Source organism: Onychostruthus taczanowskii, unplaced genomic scaffold, assembly GCF_017590055.1.
Source record: "Onychostruthus taczanowskii isolate IOZ18803 unplaced genomic scaffold, ASM1759005v1 scaffold1, whole genome shotgun sequence".
Lineage (NCBI taxonomy): Eukaryota > Metazoa > Chordata > Aves > Passeriformes > Passeridae > Onychostruthus > Onychostruthus taczanowskii.
In genome coordinates, this window is record NW_024496525.1 from 18,312,350 (window position 1) to 18,327,901 (window position 15,552).

The 15,552-nt window shown below is 50.8% G+C and overlaps 1 protein-coding gene across 1 annotated transcript; it reads left to right on the top strand.

Annotated features, from left to right (window-relative positions):
• The first annotated feature begins 6,367 nt into the window (after positions 1 to 6,367).
• On the top strand, positions 6,368 to 14,541 carry JDP2 (Jun dimerization protein 2). The gene is made up of 3 exons (XM_041396751.1): positions 6,368 to 6,940; positions 11,412 to 11,516; positions 12,341 to 14,541. Exons 1-3 carry the CDS (start codon positions 6,668 to 6,670, stop codon positions 12,524 to 12,526), a joined length of 564 nt encoding a protein of 187 aa, XP_041252685.1. The 5' UTR covers positions 6,368 to 6,667; the 3' UTR covers positions 12,527 to 14,541.
• The last annotated feature ends 1,011 nt before the right edge of the window (positions 14,542 to 15,552 follow it).

Genomic DNA, 15,552 nt, shown 5'->3' on the forward strand with positions numbered 1-15,552 from the left:
GACAAGTAATGGCAGGCACCCAGGCTGAGCCTGCTGAGAGAATACCAGGCAAGCATGGCCTTTATTCTGCAGGCAGCATGGAGAAGGGCTGGTAGGACAGACTATGCCTTAGAGCAGTGCTTAACATGGGCAGAAAGAAACATGCTGGTAGGTACAGAGTGTCAGAATCTGCTGGCTGGCAATATTAGATGCTAGACTGGCTCTCTGAGCATCAGAAGGGTACTTGGATCAACCATTATAAATGTCAGCACATGTGAAGTAGCTTATGTTGTAAGAAACTGTGATTGTATTATAGACAGCAAAACTGATAATAAGGCTGCAAATAGCCCTCACTCTCACCAAGGAAGCTGACACTAGAGATAAGGCAGTAATGGCAAGTCAAATTGAAGTGTGACTGTCAGAGCCTGCTTTGGGATGTCATGGTTGTCTCTGCAGGATGATGCTCATGGTGCAACAGTAGCAACTGCATTTGGTGTATAAAGAAACAAACAGCGCCTCTGGGTGCATAGGATGATGGATACAAACTGAGGCAGTCCATGTGCAGGGAATTGAATGCATGACTTCAACACACGTAGGCATTCCTGTGCCAGTTTTAGTCTGTGGGTAAGAATAGCAGTGAAGAGGAGGGTGTGAATACAGGCTAGCAAGTGGAGCACAAGCCCCCTGGGTTATACGAATTATGACTATGCATGTTAGATTTATGCTGTAACTGCTGTGCAAACATCAGCTTCTTAAAAAGAAAACCAAACACAAACCCAAACAAAGTGTCCCCTGAAAAAGCAGTAGCCAAATCAGTATAGGAAGAGAAAACCCCAACCCATTAAAAAAAAAAAGGCAAAAAGCCTAAGAACATGAAGATTAGAACTGCAGAAGAAAGAACAGAACAGTACATGGGAGCAGTGTCACCAAGGAAGCTGAGCAACTGTATGGGACAGAAAGAACTTGGTAAAGCTTCTTCCTTCTAGGCTGTGGTTTCCAGAAGATAACAGACTCTGGCAGTAGGAGAAAAACTAAGAGTAATGGGCACTGCCTTTAAGAAATATTAAATCAACCCAGTGTCACAGCCTGGACATAATTGGGGAACAAAGCACACAGACACTTGAAACTGGTGGAAGATGCAGCAAAACCAAGGTGAGCAAAGAAAGCTGTACTGGTGTCAGCTTTTTGAGTATGAGACTGCTGATAAAATAACTGAGTTGACTGAAGCCACAGGAAGAACAGCGCCAAAGCAAGGATGCAAAAGTTGCTGCAATTATCAGGAGGGTTTACAGGCATTTCGGCAAGAGGTCAAGTCTTGTGTTACAGCATTTTAACCAGAATAAGGGAGTGTAGAGGCAAAGCTAAGGAAATAAAACCTGAATTTTGACCTGTGAAATCATGTGTTGACCAGATTTTTTGCTGCAAAGATGGTTTCTGAACAGAGCAATGAATGATATAAGGTACTCATCATTGAACTGAAGTTGTAAGAAAGCCTTGTCTCCTAATTCACTCTGGAGCATCTTGATGTCGTGGCACAAAATGATGAATAGTGTTGGTGCAGAAGGCAGTATATGGTGCATGTAAACTCAAGAAGCTGGTGTCATGCTGATCCAGTGGTCATATGCAAGACTGCACATTCTCTTTCCCCTTGATGTGCTGCTATTGGCTTCATTATGTGAAAAAGCATGGCTGATACAATGCATATAAAGGAGTTGTGTGGTTCAAATGTAGGACACCAGAAAGCTAGGTTTTACTGAAGACATGACATTTCCAAGTTCTTGTAAGGAGATGTTGGAAGACCACCTGGCGTTGAGGGAAAAAGTCTGTGTTATTAACCAGTTCTGAAAAGGAAAAAAAAAAAAAAGAATCCCAACTAAAGCACTGTGTTAGGAAGTGAATGAATACAGAGGTGAGTTGGTTCATGTGCCTTAGAAATAGCAAATGCTGCAAGGGAATATCCAGAAACTAACTAAGAATTGACAAGGCACCAGCTGTATTCACCCCATCCAGCCAGATGTGGCTGTTGAAGAGCTGCAACTTAGAGGTCAAACTCAGATTCTGAACTTTAAAGTTCTGCCCTACCATGTGAACATGGTACCAGTATGCTGGAGCTATAGGTAGGCATGTCCGTGTCTGCCAGGATAATGGCTTTGGGAGGAAGACCAAAGTATTAAATAGACTTCCATGCTCTGGCTTTTTTACATGATTAAAGTACAGCTTACCTCTGGCACTTACCGGAAAAGAATGGGAAAGTATCTGGGACTTGGGATGAAAATAAAGTTGTCCTTGCATTAGGAAGAAGCAAAGGAGTGGAACAAACTCAGGTTTGTTCAAGTTTGAGTCTTTCCAGTCAGCAGGAGTGGCAGAGCCTGGGGCTGAGGGCCCTCAAGAACTGGGGAGATGATCTGTTACTGTACACCTGCTCTGCAGAGAGGGATGGCACCTCTCTTCATTCCTTTTCATTTCCATGGTTATAGCCCTGCTGGGAATGGTGTTAGGTTCCTCTCCAAGGTCTAACTCAGCTTGACAGTTCTCAATGTGCTCCTGAGCTTTCTGACCCCTGAGCAAGCCCTCACCTGTAGAAGACATTTCCCTGCTTTCTACTTAGTTCTCAGCTCATTTTCATGTGCAGGTTTAAGATTATCCAGAAGGCTTCTGGCACTTTGGTTTGATGAACTTAAGATTTAGTTTACACTGATGCAGGTGTCATTTGGGCTTTGGCACTGCACTCCCTGGATCCAGGATGAATTTTTAGAGCATATTGGATACTGGGCCAGCCCCTTCACTCTGACCTGTGCTGTGTGTTACACTGGTACAAAGGCTATTTCAAGGCATATCAAGCTACCAGATGATGCAGAAGGAGAAGATGTGCTGTACAAAACACAGTGTTTTCTCAAATCTTTAGCCACTTGTCCCCAGGAACCTGCCCAGGCTCAGGAGTGCATGGGGGAGGGTGCTGAGTGGTCAGGTTGTCCCACAGCCTGAGCAATGGATTTCTCCTTGCTCCTTATTTCATAAATTGCAGTGACCCTATATTCAGTCTGCCTGAAGGCCTGGACTGTCCAGCCTGGGTGCTGTCAACTGCATGTCATGATGGAAGAAAATTAAGCACAGCATGGCCAGCCAGTCAAGGGCAGGGATTGTCCTGCTCTGCCCCACACGTGTGTGGCCTCACCTTGAATATTTGAGTAGTTTTGGGCACCACAATAGAGAAAAGAGATTAAGTGGTTAGAGGGCATCCAAAGGAGTGCCATGAGAATGGTGAAGGGCCTGGAGGGGAAACCACAGGAGGAGTGGCTGAGGTCACCTGGTCTGTTCAGCCTGAAGAAAAACAGACTGAGGGGAGACCTCACTGCAGTCTACAACTTCCTTGGGAAGGGAAGGGGAGGGACAGGTACTCTTGTGACCAGTGACCAGACTCGAGGAAATGGCATGAAGCTGAGGCAGGGGAGGTTTAGGTTGGATATCAGAAAAAGGTTTTTCATCCAGAGGGTGGTTGGGTACTAGAACAGGCACCCCAAGGAAGTAGTCACAGAACCAAGCCTGACAGAGTTCAGTGTCTGGACAACAGTCTAAGGCACATGGTGTGACTCTTGGGCTATCCTGTGCAGTGTCAGGAGCTGGACTCAATGATCCTGATGGGTTCCTCCAACTCAGCCTATTCTATGATTCTATGAATAAATTAAAACCAAGCCCTCCAAGTCCAGAATGGATTTTGGCATCCAGTGCTGGGTTCAAGTCAATTCTCATCCTGAAGCCTGTGAAAGGCTTCAAGCCCAAATCAGTCTGTGAGAGACTTCAAGTGAATGCTCATAATACTTTTGCTACTGATTATTTTTCTATTTTATTTTTTAAATTTTGACATAAGCTGTTCAAGCTGGGGACGCACATTTGTGGGACTGCTGGCGGGGCTGTGCTACTGTTGGCAGGTGTCTTCCCAGTGCCACAGCATGTCACCTTGGTGGCAGCATCAGGGAAATGGCCAGCTCTGCAGGGATATATATATATCCCAAAATGGTAGACATACAGCTCTGTCTTGTGGCAGGGGGTCCTGGGAAGAACGTCTAGATTCACCTCCCTTTTCTCATGCCACCTCATTGACCTGGTGCCTTCCTGCTGGAGAGGGATGATCTCTGAGGAAGGTGGTAGGGATTCAGCCACACTCCCCAAATAACTTGTGTTTTCCTGTCTGGAGTGCAGCCTCAGGGTGTGATGGTACTTATTTCTGGAGGGGTGAAGCATCTTAGCCATGTGTAGGCCTGAAAGGAAGGAGGAGGGAGGCAGGGTGCAGCTTCAGAGCCCAGCTGCATTGGGCATCTCTGGGCAGCTTACCAGATGCTGGTGCAGATTCAGGTACACGATGTCAGTACAAGATTCCACTGCAGGTGTGGAATTACATTTTTCTAGTTTAGAGATCTCTGTGGAAGAATGAATACTTTCCATCAGTTTAAGTCCTTGCAGTCTCAAGGAGTTGACTTGAAGTCTTTTCTGAGGTCAAGTAGCATTACAAAGTATTTTCTCTTTCTTTTCTGTCACCAGATGGGCAGGAGTCCATTTCATCAGGTAGTATCTCTTCTCTTGGAAAGTTACTTTTCTGTCTTTCCTGTCTTCTCTTCAGGCTTTAATCACCTTATGCAGATCACCTCCTCCCTGCCCAGCTTCCTCTCCCCACAGCAGTGCTCCCAGCACTGCTGAACACTGGCTTGCTCTCCGCTTTCTGGTCTCCTAAAGGATGACTGGAGCAGAGGGCTTGATTCCTCTTCATGGTTTCTGTCTTGCTGCATCTGCTTTCCCTGCTCTTTCCCAATTCTTGGTCACAGCTGAGCAAACCCTGCCAGGGGACATCTCATGCTGACACCTGGACCTCTTCACTGGCAGATTAGACTGTTTGACAGCTCACAGCTCATTGCAGGTTGTAGACACTCTCTGCTGCAAATCATTCTGTCTGTCACACCAATACAGCTTGCACAGCACCCGTGCTGGATGCTGTGGAGCTTGCATTAACCTCTCTGCCCTTGACTAGCCTCTGTGCTTGTTTTTCCTTTCCTTCTGCTGCTTATCTCTGGTTCCTTCACATTAACAAATATATTAAATAGTCCTATGGGTAAAGAGATGTGCCAGTGCCAAGAAATCCTTAACTTCTCTGTTTGTCATGATTAGCCCTGTTCAGCCTGCTCCCACTGACTCTGCCTGAGCAGGGCAGTTGGACCAGGCCATCTCCAGAGATCCCTCCCAGCCTCAACTGTTCTGTGATTCTGTGATCCAGCAGTTTTATCTCACATGCAGCTTCAATCAAGTTTTCAGCCTGGTACTGACATGGATTTGTCACCCTGGGATGGCAAGTGCTGAGCAGCTGTGGCAGCTGGCTTGGCTAAGTGTGTGTGCATGATTCTGCACAACTGTGCTGCCTGGGCCAAAATTCTCTATCACCTGTTACCTGGTCTCTCAGCAGATGAGAGTGGATGCTTTGGAAAGAGCAGGGCAAGTGCATGTTATCCCTCATTTAATGCTCCTCCTTTGTCTGATGCTTGGTGCTGCGAGAGCCTCCATGAGTTTCCCCAGCTGTTTGTTGAATCCTGCCTTCTGACTGGCTCTTGTGGTTGCTGCACACTGAGGAAGCTGCACACTGAGATTTTGGGTCCACTCCTTTAGTCTGTTTCTCTTTTGACATTGAGGGTCCTTATCCCTGCTGTGTTGGTGCCTCCTGCACAGGGGCAGAATGGGGTGGAGGCTCCTGCAGTGTGCTGGGACTTCTCTGGATGGGCAGAGCAAGGGGGGCAGTGCACACACACTGTTGAGTTGTGTGCACTGCCCCCCCTTGCCTTGATGTTGAGTTGAAGAAGAGGGGCAAATGGCTGCTGTGTGGACAGAAGTTGACTCTGAATGTTGAAAGCAGGTAACTTGTGAGTGTCCCAGGCCAGTTACACAGCAGGGATGTCCCTGCACTACAGTCAACAACCATCTGCTCCAATGGCTTTTGGACTGATGTAACAGTTCCAGCTCTATGACTTCCCATTTTAGGTTTAATCTTATTGTATCTTTGCTGCTTGTTCTTCATACTTACTGATAACTCCCTTTCACCTCCCTGTAAGTGACTTGCTGAAGTTTGCCCTGATTCTATTCTCACTTTTTTTCTTTCATGATAGGACTTTTGAACCTTGCACCATTTCCCTTCCCCTCCAGCATTTGTTTCCTCATGTCTGTGCTGAGAGATGTTTGTACAGTGGCATTTTTTTTTTCTTGCAGTTTTATCTGTGGTCTTTGTGTGCTGTGTCCCAGCCCTGACCAGTGGCTGAGCCTGCCCAGAAGGAATCCAACCTAGGGCATATTATGGTCCTATTTGTCCCATTTTCTTCTTGAACTAATAATCCACATATTAATTAATCAAAATTCAGCTAAAAGCAAACCTTGATCCGCTGTACTCCAGAGAAAGGTGTCCATGGGATCACATCACTGTCGTTGCAGCCAGCTCCTGTTCTTCTGCTACTTTGCCTCTCAGGTCTCTTCCCTTCCTGATCTACACCCCAGTAGCCTATTCTTCCTGGCAGGATTCTTATATTTTGGTTTCCGTAATACAGATTCTGCTTATTCTCTGCCTTTGCCCTTCCTGGGGGAGAATGTCTGCCTTCCTTGATTCACACCCCTGGAGGTGATGGGACTGTAGCATGAGTTTGTCCCGTGCTGTGTCATGCGGCCCTGTAACCGGGTTGTAATGGGATGTCTCTGTCCCCCTGCAGCCTGGGAAGCTGTTTCCCCTGCTATGATGCCAGGGCAGATCCCCGACCCGTCGCTGACGGCTGGTGCGCTGCCTGGCCTCGGGCCCTTGACAGGCCTGCCTGGCACAGCCCTGACCGCCGAGGAGCTCAAGTGCGCTGACATCCGCAACATCGGCGCCATGATCTCGCCGCTCCAGTTCCTGGAGGTGAAGCTTGGGAAGAGACCCCAGCCTGTCAAAAGTGAGGTGAGTATTGCAGGCTGCCGGCTGCAGGTGGCCCTGCAGGGCTGTTGTCTGCATTTGCCTGGGTTTCCTTCCTGCCTGTGCTTGGCTGTCGCAGCAGTGGCCAGCAGCCTATTTTATAGGCTCCCTGTTTGGTGGTGTGCATGCCTGTTAGCAGCTGCTCCACTGGCTGCCTCTTCTCCCTGCCTGAGTTCCTGTCCCTGGCTGGCAGTGGTAGCCTCAGCATCCCAGACCTGGTCCAGTGCAGCAATTGGCAGCCATCTGAACTCAAACCCTGCGTGTGGAGTGGGGTCTGCTGCAACCAACGTGTCCCTAGGCTGGGGCATGCACCCAGAGTAGAAGTCACACAGCCTGTCACCCATGCCAACAAGCCCTTGGTGCTTCTAGCATTGGTGTTGCCTCTCCAGTGGGAATGGGGTGTGTGGGGCAGTGACTCAGCCTGTGCCACAGGCACTGCTGGCTGGGACCTGCCCCTGCCCCATTGCTTGGGGTGGGCCATGGCTTCACTTCGAGTTTCCTGGGATGGAGAAGGTGGGTAGTTTCTGCTCCGTACCACAGGCTGCCATGTCAGAAGCTGGAGATACTTGGACAGTGTTTTCCTCATCTCGCATGTGTTGTCCAGTCTTTGACTCCAGCTGAACTAGTGGTGAGTGTTTGCACCTCCTACTGCCTGCAGATGGAGCTGGGAACCCACCGTTTCAGAGGTCCCACGCTGGCAGGATGCTGGCTGCTGTTAGAAGGTTCCATAAACAGCCTTCTGAACAGAGCATTTGCTCTGTGTGAGGTTACCTCAGATGATGCCATGTGAGGATGGGGTGATTTGTGTTCTCTGGCAGCGTGAGCAAGGAGGTGCTGGATGATGTGAAAAGCTGCCTCTGATGAGCTGTGAGCTGAAAGGAGTAAAATAGGAGTTCCAGTGGGCAACCTGCTCTCCAAATGGTGCTGACACTTAATTTAGCCCAGTTTTTTGGCAGAAGCTCAGCAGCAGCCAGGCCCACCTGTGCAGAGCATCCCTGTTCTTTCCCTCCAGCCGTTTGAGGTGGACTCCTGTGGGTAGAACTGGTATGATGTAGCTCATCTGATCACCTTGCACAGGAGCTCTGTGCCTAAAAGAGTGTCCAGTCAGCTTGTGCAGCCTGGATATTGCCTGGGCAGGACTGGACAGCTCTGCAGTGGGAAGAGCTGAGGCTAGGATACTGTGGGAGGGCATTGTGAGGCTCTGGGGATGCTAATGGCTTACATTCCTCTATGGGCAAGTCACAGATTTGCAGCTGAAGCCAAACTCTCTTCCAAGCTCGTGGCCTGGGTATTATTGCAGCAAATGGTCTGCAGTGCCTGCCTTGCTTCATGGGTTGGGGAAGAAAGAGGGTGATTCTGCAGCTATGCTGTCTTCCCAGGCCCAGCTCCTTTCCTGGGGCATTTTGGGCATCTCAGAGCTGTCCCTGCAACCGCTGCTTTTGCTTTTCGTGGGCATGGGTATGTGATGTCACTGGCATCTGTGTGACAGGGACAGGGCAGGCCTGCCCCACAGCAGGTACTGGAATTGCTGAGTGTCCTCTGAGCCAGCTGTTCCTCTACACACCATATAGAGGAAGGATAAGAGAAAACCCACTGAGAGCCCTTGCACAGCTACCTTCCATGCAGCTGGTTCCTCCCCTGCATGGCCCATGAAGCTGAGGAGTTGAAGACAGCAAATGGAGCTGCCCTTGGCAAGGCTTTGCAGCAAAAGCCTGAGGGAGCTGAAGCAGTAGCTGCTTATCCCATGAGTAGCCAAGAAGCTGCCTACGCACAGTTTTGCAATGCAGCCTGCAGCTGCTTTCCTCTTGCAGGGTGCTGGAGCCCAGGAATGCTGGGTGCCACTCTGTGGTGGCTGGGAGGACAGGCTGCTTGCCATGAGCCTGGGCAAGGCAGCTCACTCTGCCCTGCTGGGGGCACCAGCATCTCCTGTCATTGGGGTGTCTGTGCCTGGGGACACACACAAAACCCATCCAGTGGGTGTTGGGGGCCACCTTCTCTGCAGAGTGATGGGCAGCCCCACTGGGAAAGCTGCTCTCCTCTTGGACAGGTGTAGACAGATGCTGCTGGGATACTCCACCACTGAATCCTACCTGGGGTGCTCCCTCTGGGACTGAGCCCTGCCCCTCAGGCAGATGATCACCTCAGTCTCGGAGGCTGCTGACTGAAACCATTCAGGAGGCATTCCCACAGGGATTTCTACCCACAGGGATCCAATCCCCTGGAGATCAACTGCTGGGACATGCTATTGGGTGATACACCATCACTGCCCCATGTGCCTCTGAATAACGTCCTAATCCTCAGCACCAGGGCCATGTCACCTTTTTGAACTGAAATCAAGCAGATGCAGATGGGGAAAACCTGCTGTCTTGAAGAAGAGAACTTCTCTGCCCTGAGAATTTGTGGATTCCTCATACCTGGAAGTATTCAAGACCAGGCTGGAAGGGGCTTTTAGCAATTGCTGTACTGGAAGGTGTCCCTGCCTGTGGCAGGGGAATTGGAACTAAGTGATCTCCAAACCTTTCTATATTTCTATGAAGCCACAGGAGCTGTGGTCAAAAAGCAGAACCACGGGTTCAAGCTTCTTCTGTCTGTGACGAGCCACCTTTCTTGGGCATCTGTATTCCATCTAAAGGACACAGACCTTTTCTGGGCCCTCTGTGGGGTGGAGGCAGGGTCAGAGACAGGTCACTTATTCTGTAATTCTAGTTGAATGGACCAATGGGCATGGAAATGTCAGGCAGTTTCCAGGGCTGGTGCAGTTGGTGGTTGCGCTTCCAGTTGCCGTTACTCCCCGAGATGTACTTTTGAAGGCAAGTTTGGGGGTGTTTTTTGAGCTTTGGAGCTGTGAGCACATGTGACCTCTATGCACCCTTATAGTAATCCTTGAACTAAAAGACCAAGAAGCTGTCTTAGGGGTAAATGAGTAGTTGGTAAATGTGCAGAGGGGAATTGCATCTACCCTGATGTTCACCTTCTCTTAATTTCTGTCAGGAACTTTTGTAAGACCTGGCAGCAGAATGTAGAGTTAGTGCCTTCCAGATTAGTTCTAACCTGTCACATCTATGTGGGTGCAGGGTGAGCTGTCCATTTCTGACTGGACTTGGGGGTATCAGTGCAGTTCCCATCCAATTCTCCAAAGTGTGGTACATTGGTGCCCCATGACGCTGCCTTGTCATGGGAATGGTGGCAGCCTGGCATTATGGAAGTCTGTGCATAGCTTGTGGTGGCTTTGCTTAATATTTTCGCCCTAGATGAAATAGCAGCTGTGGTATAATCCTTGCAAAGCAACGTAGAAAAGATGCAAAACTGTTAGTGCTATAAAGCTCAGACATTGCCTTCCACAGCATGCTATGTGCTGTGTATTGGACATGCAGCTTACTTAAGCTGCCCCTTCACCCTGCCTTTGCTGAGTCCAGGTTTCATCCAGTCCTTGTGCATCACACTGGCATGTTTTGATTAGCGGGTTTTGGACTTGGTGACTGTCAGCAGTGTGTACAGTCTGCTGTGGATGATGGCACCTGCAGCCTTCATTACCATCAGGCACTGCTGCTGTGTGTGCATGTGGGGTGATCTTGTGGCCAGCGGGTATCAGTCAATAGGAATGAGGCAGTTCATTCTGACACCTCCAATTTCAGAGACCCAGGCCAAATGTGGATGAAGGCACTGGGGACCTTTCCTTCTCTATCCATGCTACAAAGTTTAACCTGACTTTGCAGGGCTTTCCAGCACTCAGATTTTTCTTGAAGGAGCTAGTTTGTGTTCTTGGATGTTGGCATGCTATTGGCCATTTACAAAGGCTTTGCACCATATATCTGTAAATACTTTGGTTATGGATTTCTAGCCCTATTGGCTTGGGCTGTGTGGATTGAGTCAAAGAGCACAGAGAACTGAGTCATGGCAAACAGTGCAGGTACTGCTGTGGCCTGCCTCCTCACAGGGGATGCAGGACCTGTCCCCACCTTACTGTGGTGGCCCTGTGACTCAGACGGTGCTGAAGCTGCAGCAGACAGTCCCAGACACTGGAATGGGGCAGGCCCAGCTGGGGTAACTTCCAGGTTTTTCTGCCTCTTGTCCTTGGCTGTGTGTGATGCTTTCAATGTCTGTGCTACAGAGCTGAGCCTGTATTGTGACAAACCACCTGTGTTTCTGGGAGGGCGCTCTATTCTCTGTCTCTTCCCTCTCTCAGGGAGGGAGCAGCCTGTGAAGGGTTGTCTGTCCCCTACCAGCCATGTCCTCAGCTGTGTGTCTCCCTCTCTGTGTTCCCACAAAGTGGAGGTAGAGGCTGTAGCAGCAGCATCCCTGGTTCCAGTGAGGATTAAGTCATGTTGCTGGTGGCTCGTGACCAGGTGGCTGCCACATTGCCCTGCCATGGATGGGGCTGCCATGTGCTCACCCCTACCTCCTGCCCCAACCCACATCTGCTGCCTCTGATCTGGGTTTCTCTGTCTTCTTATAGCTGGATGAGGAAGAAGAGAGGAGGAAAAGGCGCCGGGAGAAAAACAAAGTAGCGGCAGCACGATGTCGTAACAAGAAGAAGGAGAGGACGGAGTTCCTGCAGCGGGTGGGTGCCCAGTCTGTCCCAGGGCACAGCAGGCACTTCCCTAGAGCAGTGCTCCAGCTGCAGGAAGCATTGCGTCCTGAGCTTCCCCTCTGCCACCCCTTGCTCCAGTGCCTTTATCTGGGAAAATACAGCCCCTGCTTTTCGGAGGCTGTGAAGGTGGTGGCCGTGTTCATGCCCAGGCAGAGCTTATCCATGGTACCAGGGCTGGAGTGGGCTGGAGGTTGGCTCTGGGCTTGCAGTGAGAGAGGAATAATAATGTCTCTGCTTCAGTTCTGGAGCAGGAATACCCATGTGAGTGTGGCACAGGACGGGCTGGCAGTGCTGGCCCCTTGACCGAAGTCCTAAAGATTTTCCCACTCAGAGGCCAGATGCCCACTCCACCTCTAACCCCAGGGCAGAAAAACTGTCACAGCACCTTGCTGTTTTTCTGCAAACAGTGGTGAGGCATGGGCAGATGACACAACTTGGAAGGAGTAATTTCATAAGGGCAGATGCTTACAGATGAGCTGGGTGAAAACTTAAACATGGGTTTGTTCCCAAACACCTTACCAGACCACGGGAAGCAGCCAGGCACAGGTTTTGCTGGGGTGCGGCAGAGACCTGCCCCAGGTGGTGGCTGTGTGTTTCTGTGTGACACGAAGTGCCAAGCACTTAGTGGGATGGGGATGAACTGCCTGGAGGGATGTGATGCCTTGGCAGGTCTTCAGCCTGCTCCCCTGCTGCAGGGGCTGAGGGACTGAGCAGAGGTGGCATGTTGGCCAAATTGTTTCTTGTATCTTGTCCTGCTAGATAAAGTCACATGCGGTTGTGTTCCTGTCTGCTAGGAGTCTGAGCGTCTAGAGCTCATGAATGCTGAGCTGAAGGCCCAGATAGAAGAGCTGAAACAGGAGAGGCAGCAGCTCATCCTGATGCTGAACCGGCACCGTCCCACCTGCATCGTGCGGACAGACAGCATCAAGACGCCTGAGAGCGAAGCCAACCCACTGCTGGAGCAGCTGGAGAAGAAGTGAAAGTGGCACAGGGCCAGGAGGAGGAGACAGTGGCACAGGGTCTTCCAGGGTCTCTAATGTATGTACTGTATGAAGAACTGTGCACCCAGGCCTGGTGCAGCCAGGACCCAGTGGGCTTCCTTGGGAACTATGGACCAAACATGGGAACAGAGAAGATCAGGAACCTGCCAACCATGTACTCTGAGGCTGAACCTGGGAGCAGGGCTGGCGGTGCCAATGCGGGCAGCCTCCCTGTGATACGTCAGCACGCCCTTCAGCCTGCTCTCAGCCCTGGGGCCCACAAAGCCACAGCGTGTCCTGCGAGGAGCACGCAGCCTGTGGGTAGCAGGGGCCGCAGGCTGAGGAGTGGCAGCTGGGCAGTGCCCACCAGCACCCTGCCCAAAGGCTGCTGCTGCTCCTGGCACATGCTCCAGAGGGAAACCCATACCCAAGAACCACAAACACTTGATGCAGCCCCGTCTGGTGGGCAGGCCTGTCGGGGCTTGGTGGCGCAGGCGCCCCCCACAAGCACACTCAGTATAATGTTTACAGCCCAGCTGTCCGTGTCGGCCGTGCTTTTGAATGCACATTTTTACACTTTTTTAAAGTATTTTTTACAAAGTTTTTATACAGTGATCTCTATATGGATTTATATAATCACTAGATGTGATCCCATAGAAATGTATGTTATAATGGTCTGTTTGTTACAAACACATATGCCACAGTTATCTCCATTGTGTTACTTGTCTGGTAGCATCCAGCTCCTTTCCTGGCATGCTGGGAAGGGGGTCCAAGCTGCCCTCTGCAGTGGTGTCGCTACCCTCTCCATCCGTGTATGTCCTTCATAATACTCAGTTCTGTATCTCTCAGTAAATGTTACCTTTGCGTATGCTGTCCTCCTGTAGCTCTGTTTGGGTCAGCACTCTGGCAGCATCTGCCAGGGCAGAACAGGCCAGTGTGTTCCTGGCTGAGTGGCACGATGGAGCAGATCCCAGAGCTGTTTTGATGATTGTGTTAGCAGCTGTGGGCCAGGAGAATTCACCCTAGAAAGCTGGGAACCTTGGAGGCAGCTCTGACTATATTGTCAAGCAAAAAGTAGCTCAGTGCTGCACCAAAGAGGATAGGTAGGCATGGCTTGCCACTTGGAAAGGTGGAGGGGAGACCATGTCATCCTTAACTGGTCCTTTGTGTTTCAGTCCCAAATACAGAAGTTTGAACTCATTTCAGGGATGAGAAAGAGACAAGGGAGCTGTCACGATGTCCTTGTGCTGGTGATCCCTTTACATGCCTTTGTGCTTCCTTCTGCCCGGACTGTGGAGTTCATGGCTCAGATCTGACCCATTCCTCAGCTGCTGTCAGGAGCCAATCTTCATTCTTTGAAAAACGTGATAAGCTCTGCTGAAAAGATGCAGAGCATGTGCTAGGCCTCCTTGTCTTTTCATTTCCCTCTGCAAAGTGTATATGGTAATAATTCCCTCTTTGGTGGTCAGTGGGAGCTCCCTGTGGATACCAGATGATCCCGCCATCTTGTCCACAGGCACCTTGTACTTTTTGCTCACCTGGACAGCCTGTGTGCTCATCTCCATTCAGGAGGCCTCCCTCTCACCTGCTACACAGCCTCCAGCAGCACTGGCAGTGCTGTGGGTGCAAGTGATGGCCTTTCTCTGGTGAATAGCCCATTGCAGTAAAAATTTCTTCTATGAAAACAGCTGGCTTGGAAGAGAAAAAAAAGGTTCCCTTTGAAACCCAGCATGCTAGAAGCAGCTAGCAAAGAGAGCAGCAGAAGAGTGATGTATCTACATCAGTTTAATGCTCAGCTATTCCAGCCAAGGCTTGGGCAGGAGCTGAATCCTAGCAAGACCCAGGGGTTGGAATGAGATTATCTGTAAGGTCCTTCCTAACCCAATCCACTCCCTGATTCTGTCACGTGAACAACCTTCTGCTGTATTTCAGTCAGTACCAAGGCATTTGACACTCAAAGTTTAGGGCATGTCTTTTTCAGTGATTTGTTTGGGCTGTAAAACAATAAAGTTAAAGCAGAGGGTTTGGGCCTCTTCCCCTTTATGCCACAGCCTGTGACTGTTGAATGGAAAAGGTTCCATCTCTGTGCAGTGCAAAGTTCCATCTCTGTATACTGCAAACCTCTCCTGGTTCCTGTAGGAGACAGGCTATTGGATGTTCTTGACTGGTGGCATCTGTCCTCTCAAAACCCAGCTCCCACCTTCTCAGAATTAAAAATTTTGCTGTGGGATAGATGGTCCACTGGACAGGCTTGTGCATTACAGTGACATCTCCTGGGCATGGGCAGGAGCAGAGGGCACATACCAGGCATAGCCTGTGCTGCTGTGTGCCAGAACACACTCCCAAACCTAAAATGCAATGGTTCTACCTGTGGCAGTGTCCTTGCACTTGGATCCACTTCATGCAGGGACTGGTTATGTGGATTTGCTTGGAAAAGTCAGCTGACACTTCTCAAAGGCCGGGAAGCCACCTCCTGGCCATCCCGCACCACCCCATCCTGTGTCAGGTGCACTGTGGACCACTACTGGAGCAGAGCTGAAGGCATCCCGTACTTCTGGAGCAGGGTTTGGTGCCGGCGATGCTGCAGCCGGTACCTGGCTGTTGCCAGCCCACGTCCTTGGTGCAGCCAGCCGTGGAGCTGCATCCCTCGTTCTGCTGGGCGCACACACGCGCACACGGATCCCTCCCGTGGGTACCTGTAGCAGGGTGTACAGCCGCAGTTGCAGGCCCTGGGCGCAGGAGCCCTGAGGACGCCCGCCGCTGCTGGCACACAGCTCTGGTCCCGCTCGCTGGCTCTCCATCCGAGGCTGTCCCGTGCCCACCCGAACCCGCACACGAGGCGTCCGCAGACGGGCGGCAGGAGCCGTCGGCGGGCGGGATGCGGCAGTGCGCGGACACCGGGCACCGGGCAGTGCGGCCGGTCCCTCTCCCTGAGCCCCCGTGCCGGCCGCTCTCGTGGCCCCGCTCCTCACCCCGCCCCGGGCGCGGGCAGAGCCGCCGTGCGCTCGGCGGGCTGCCGGCAGGAG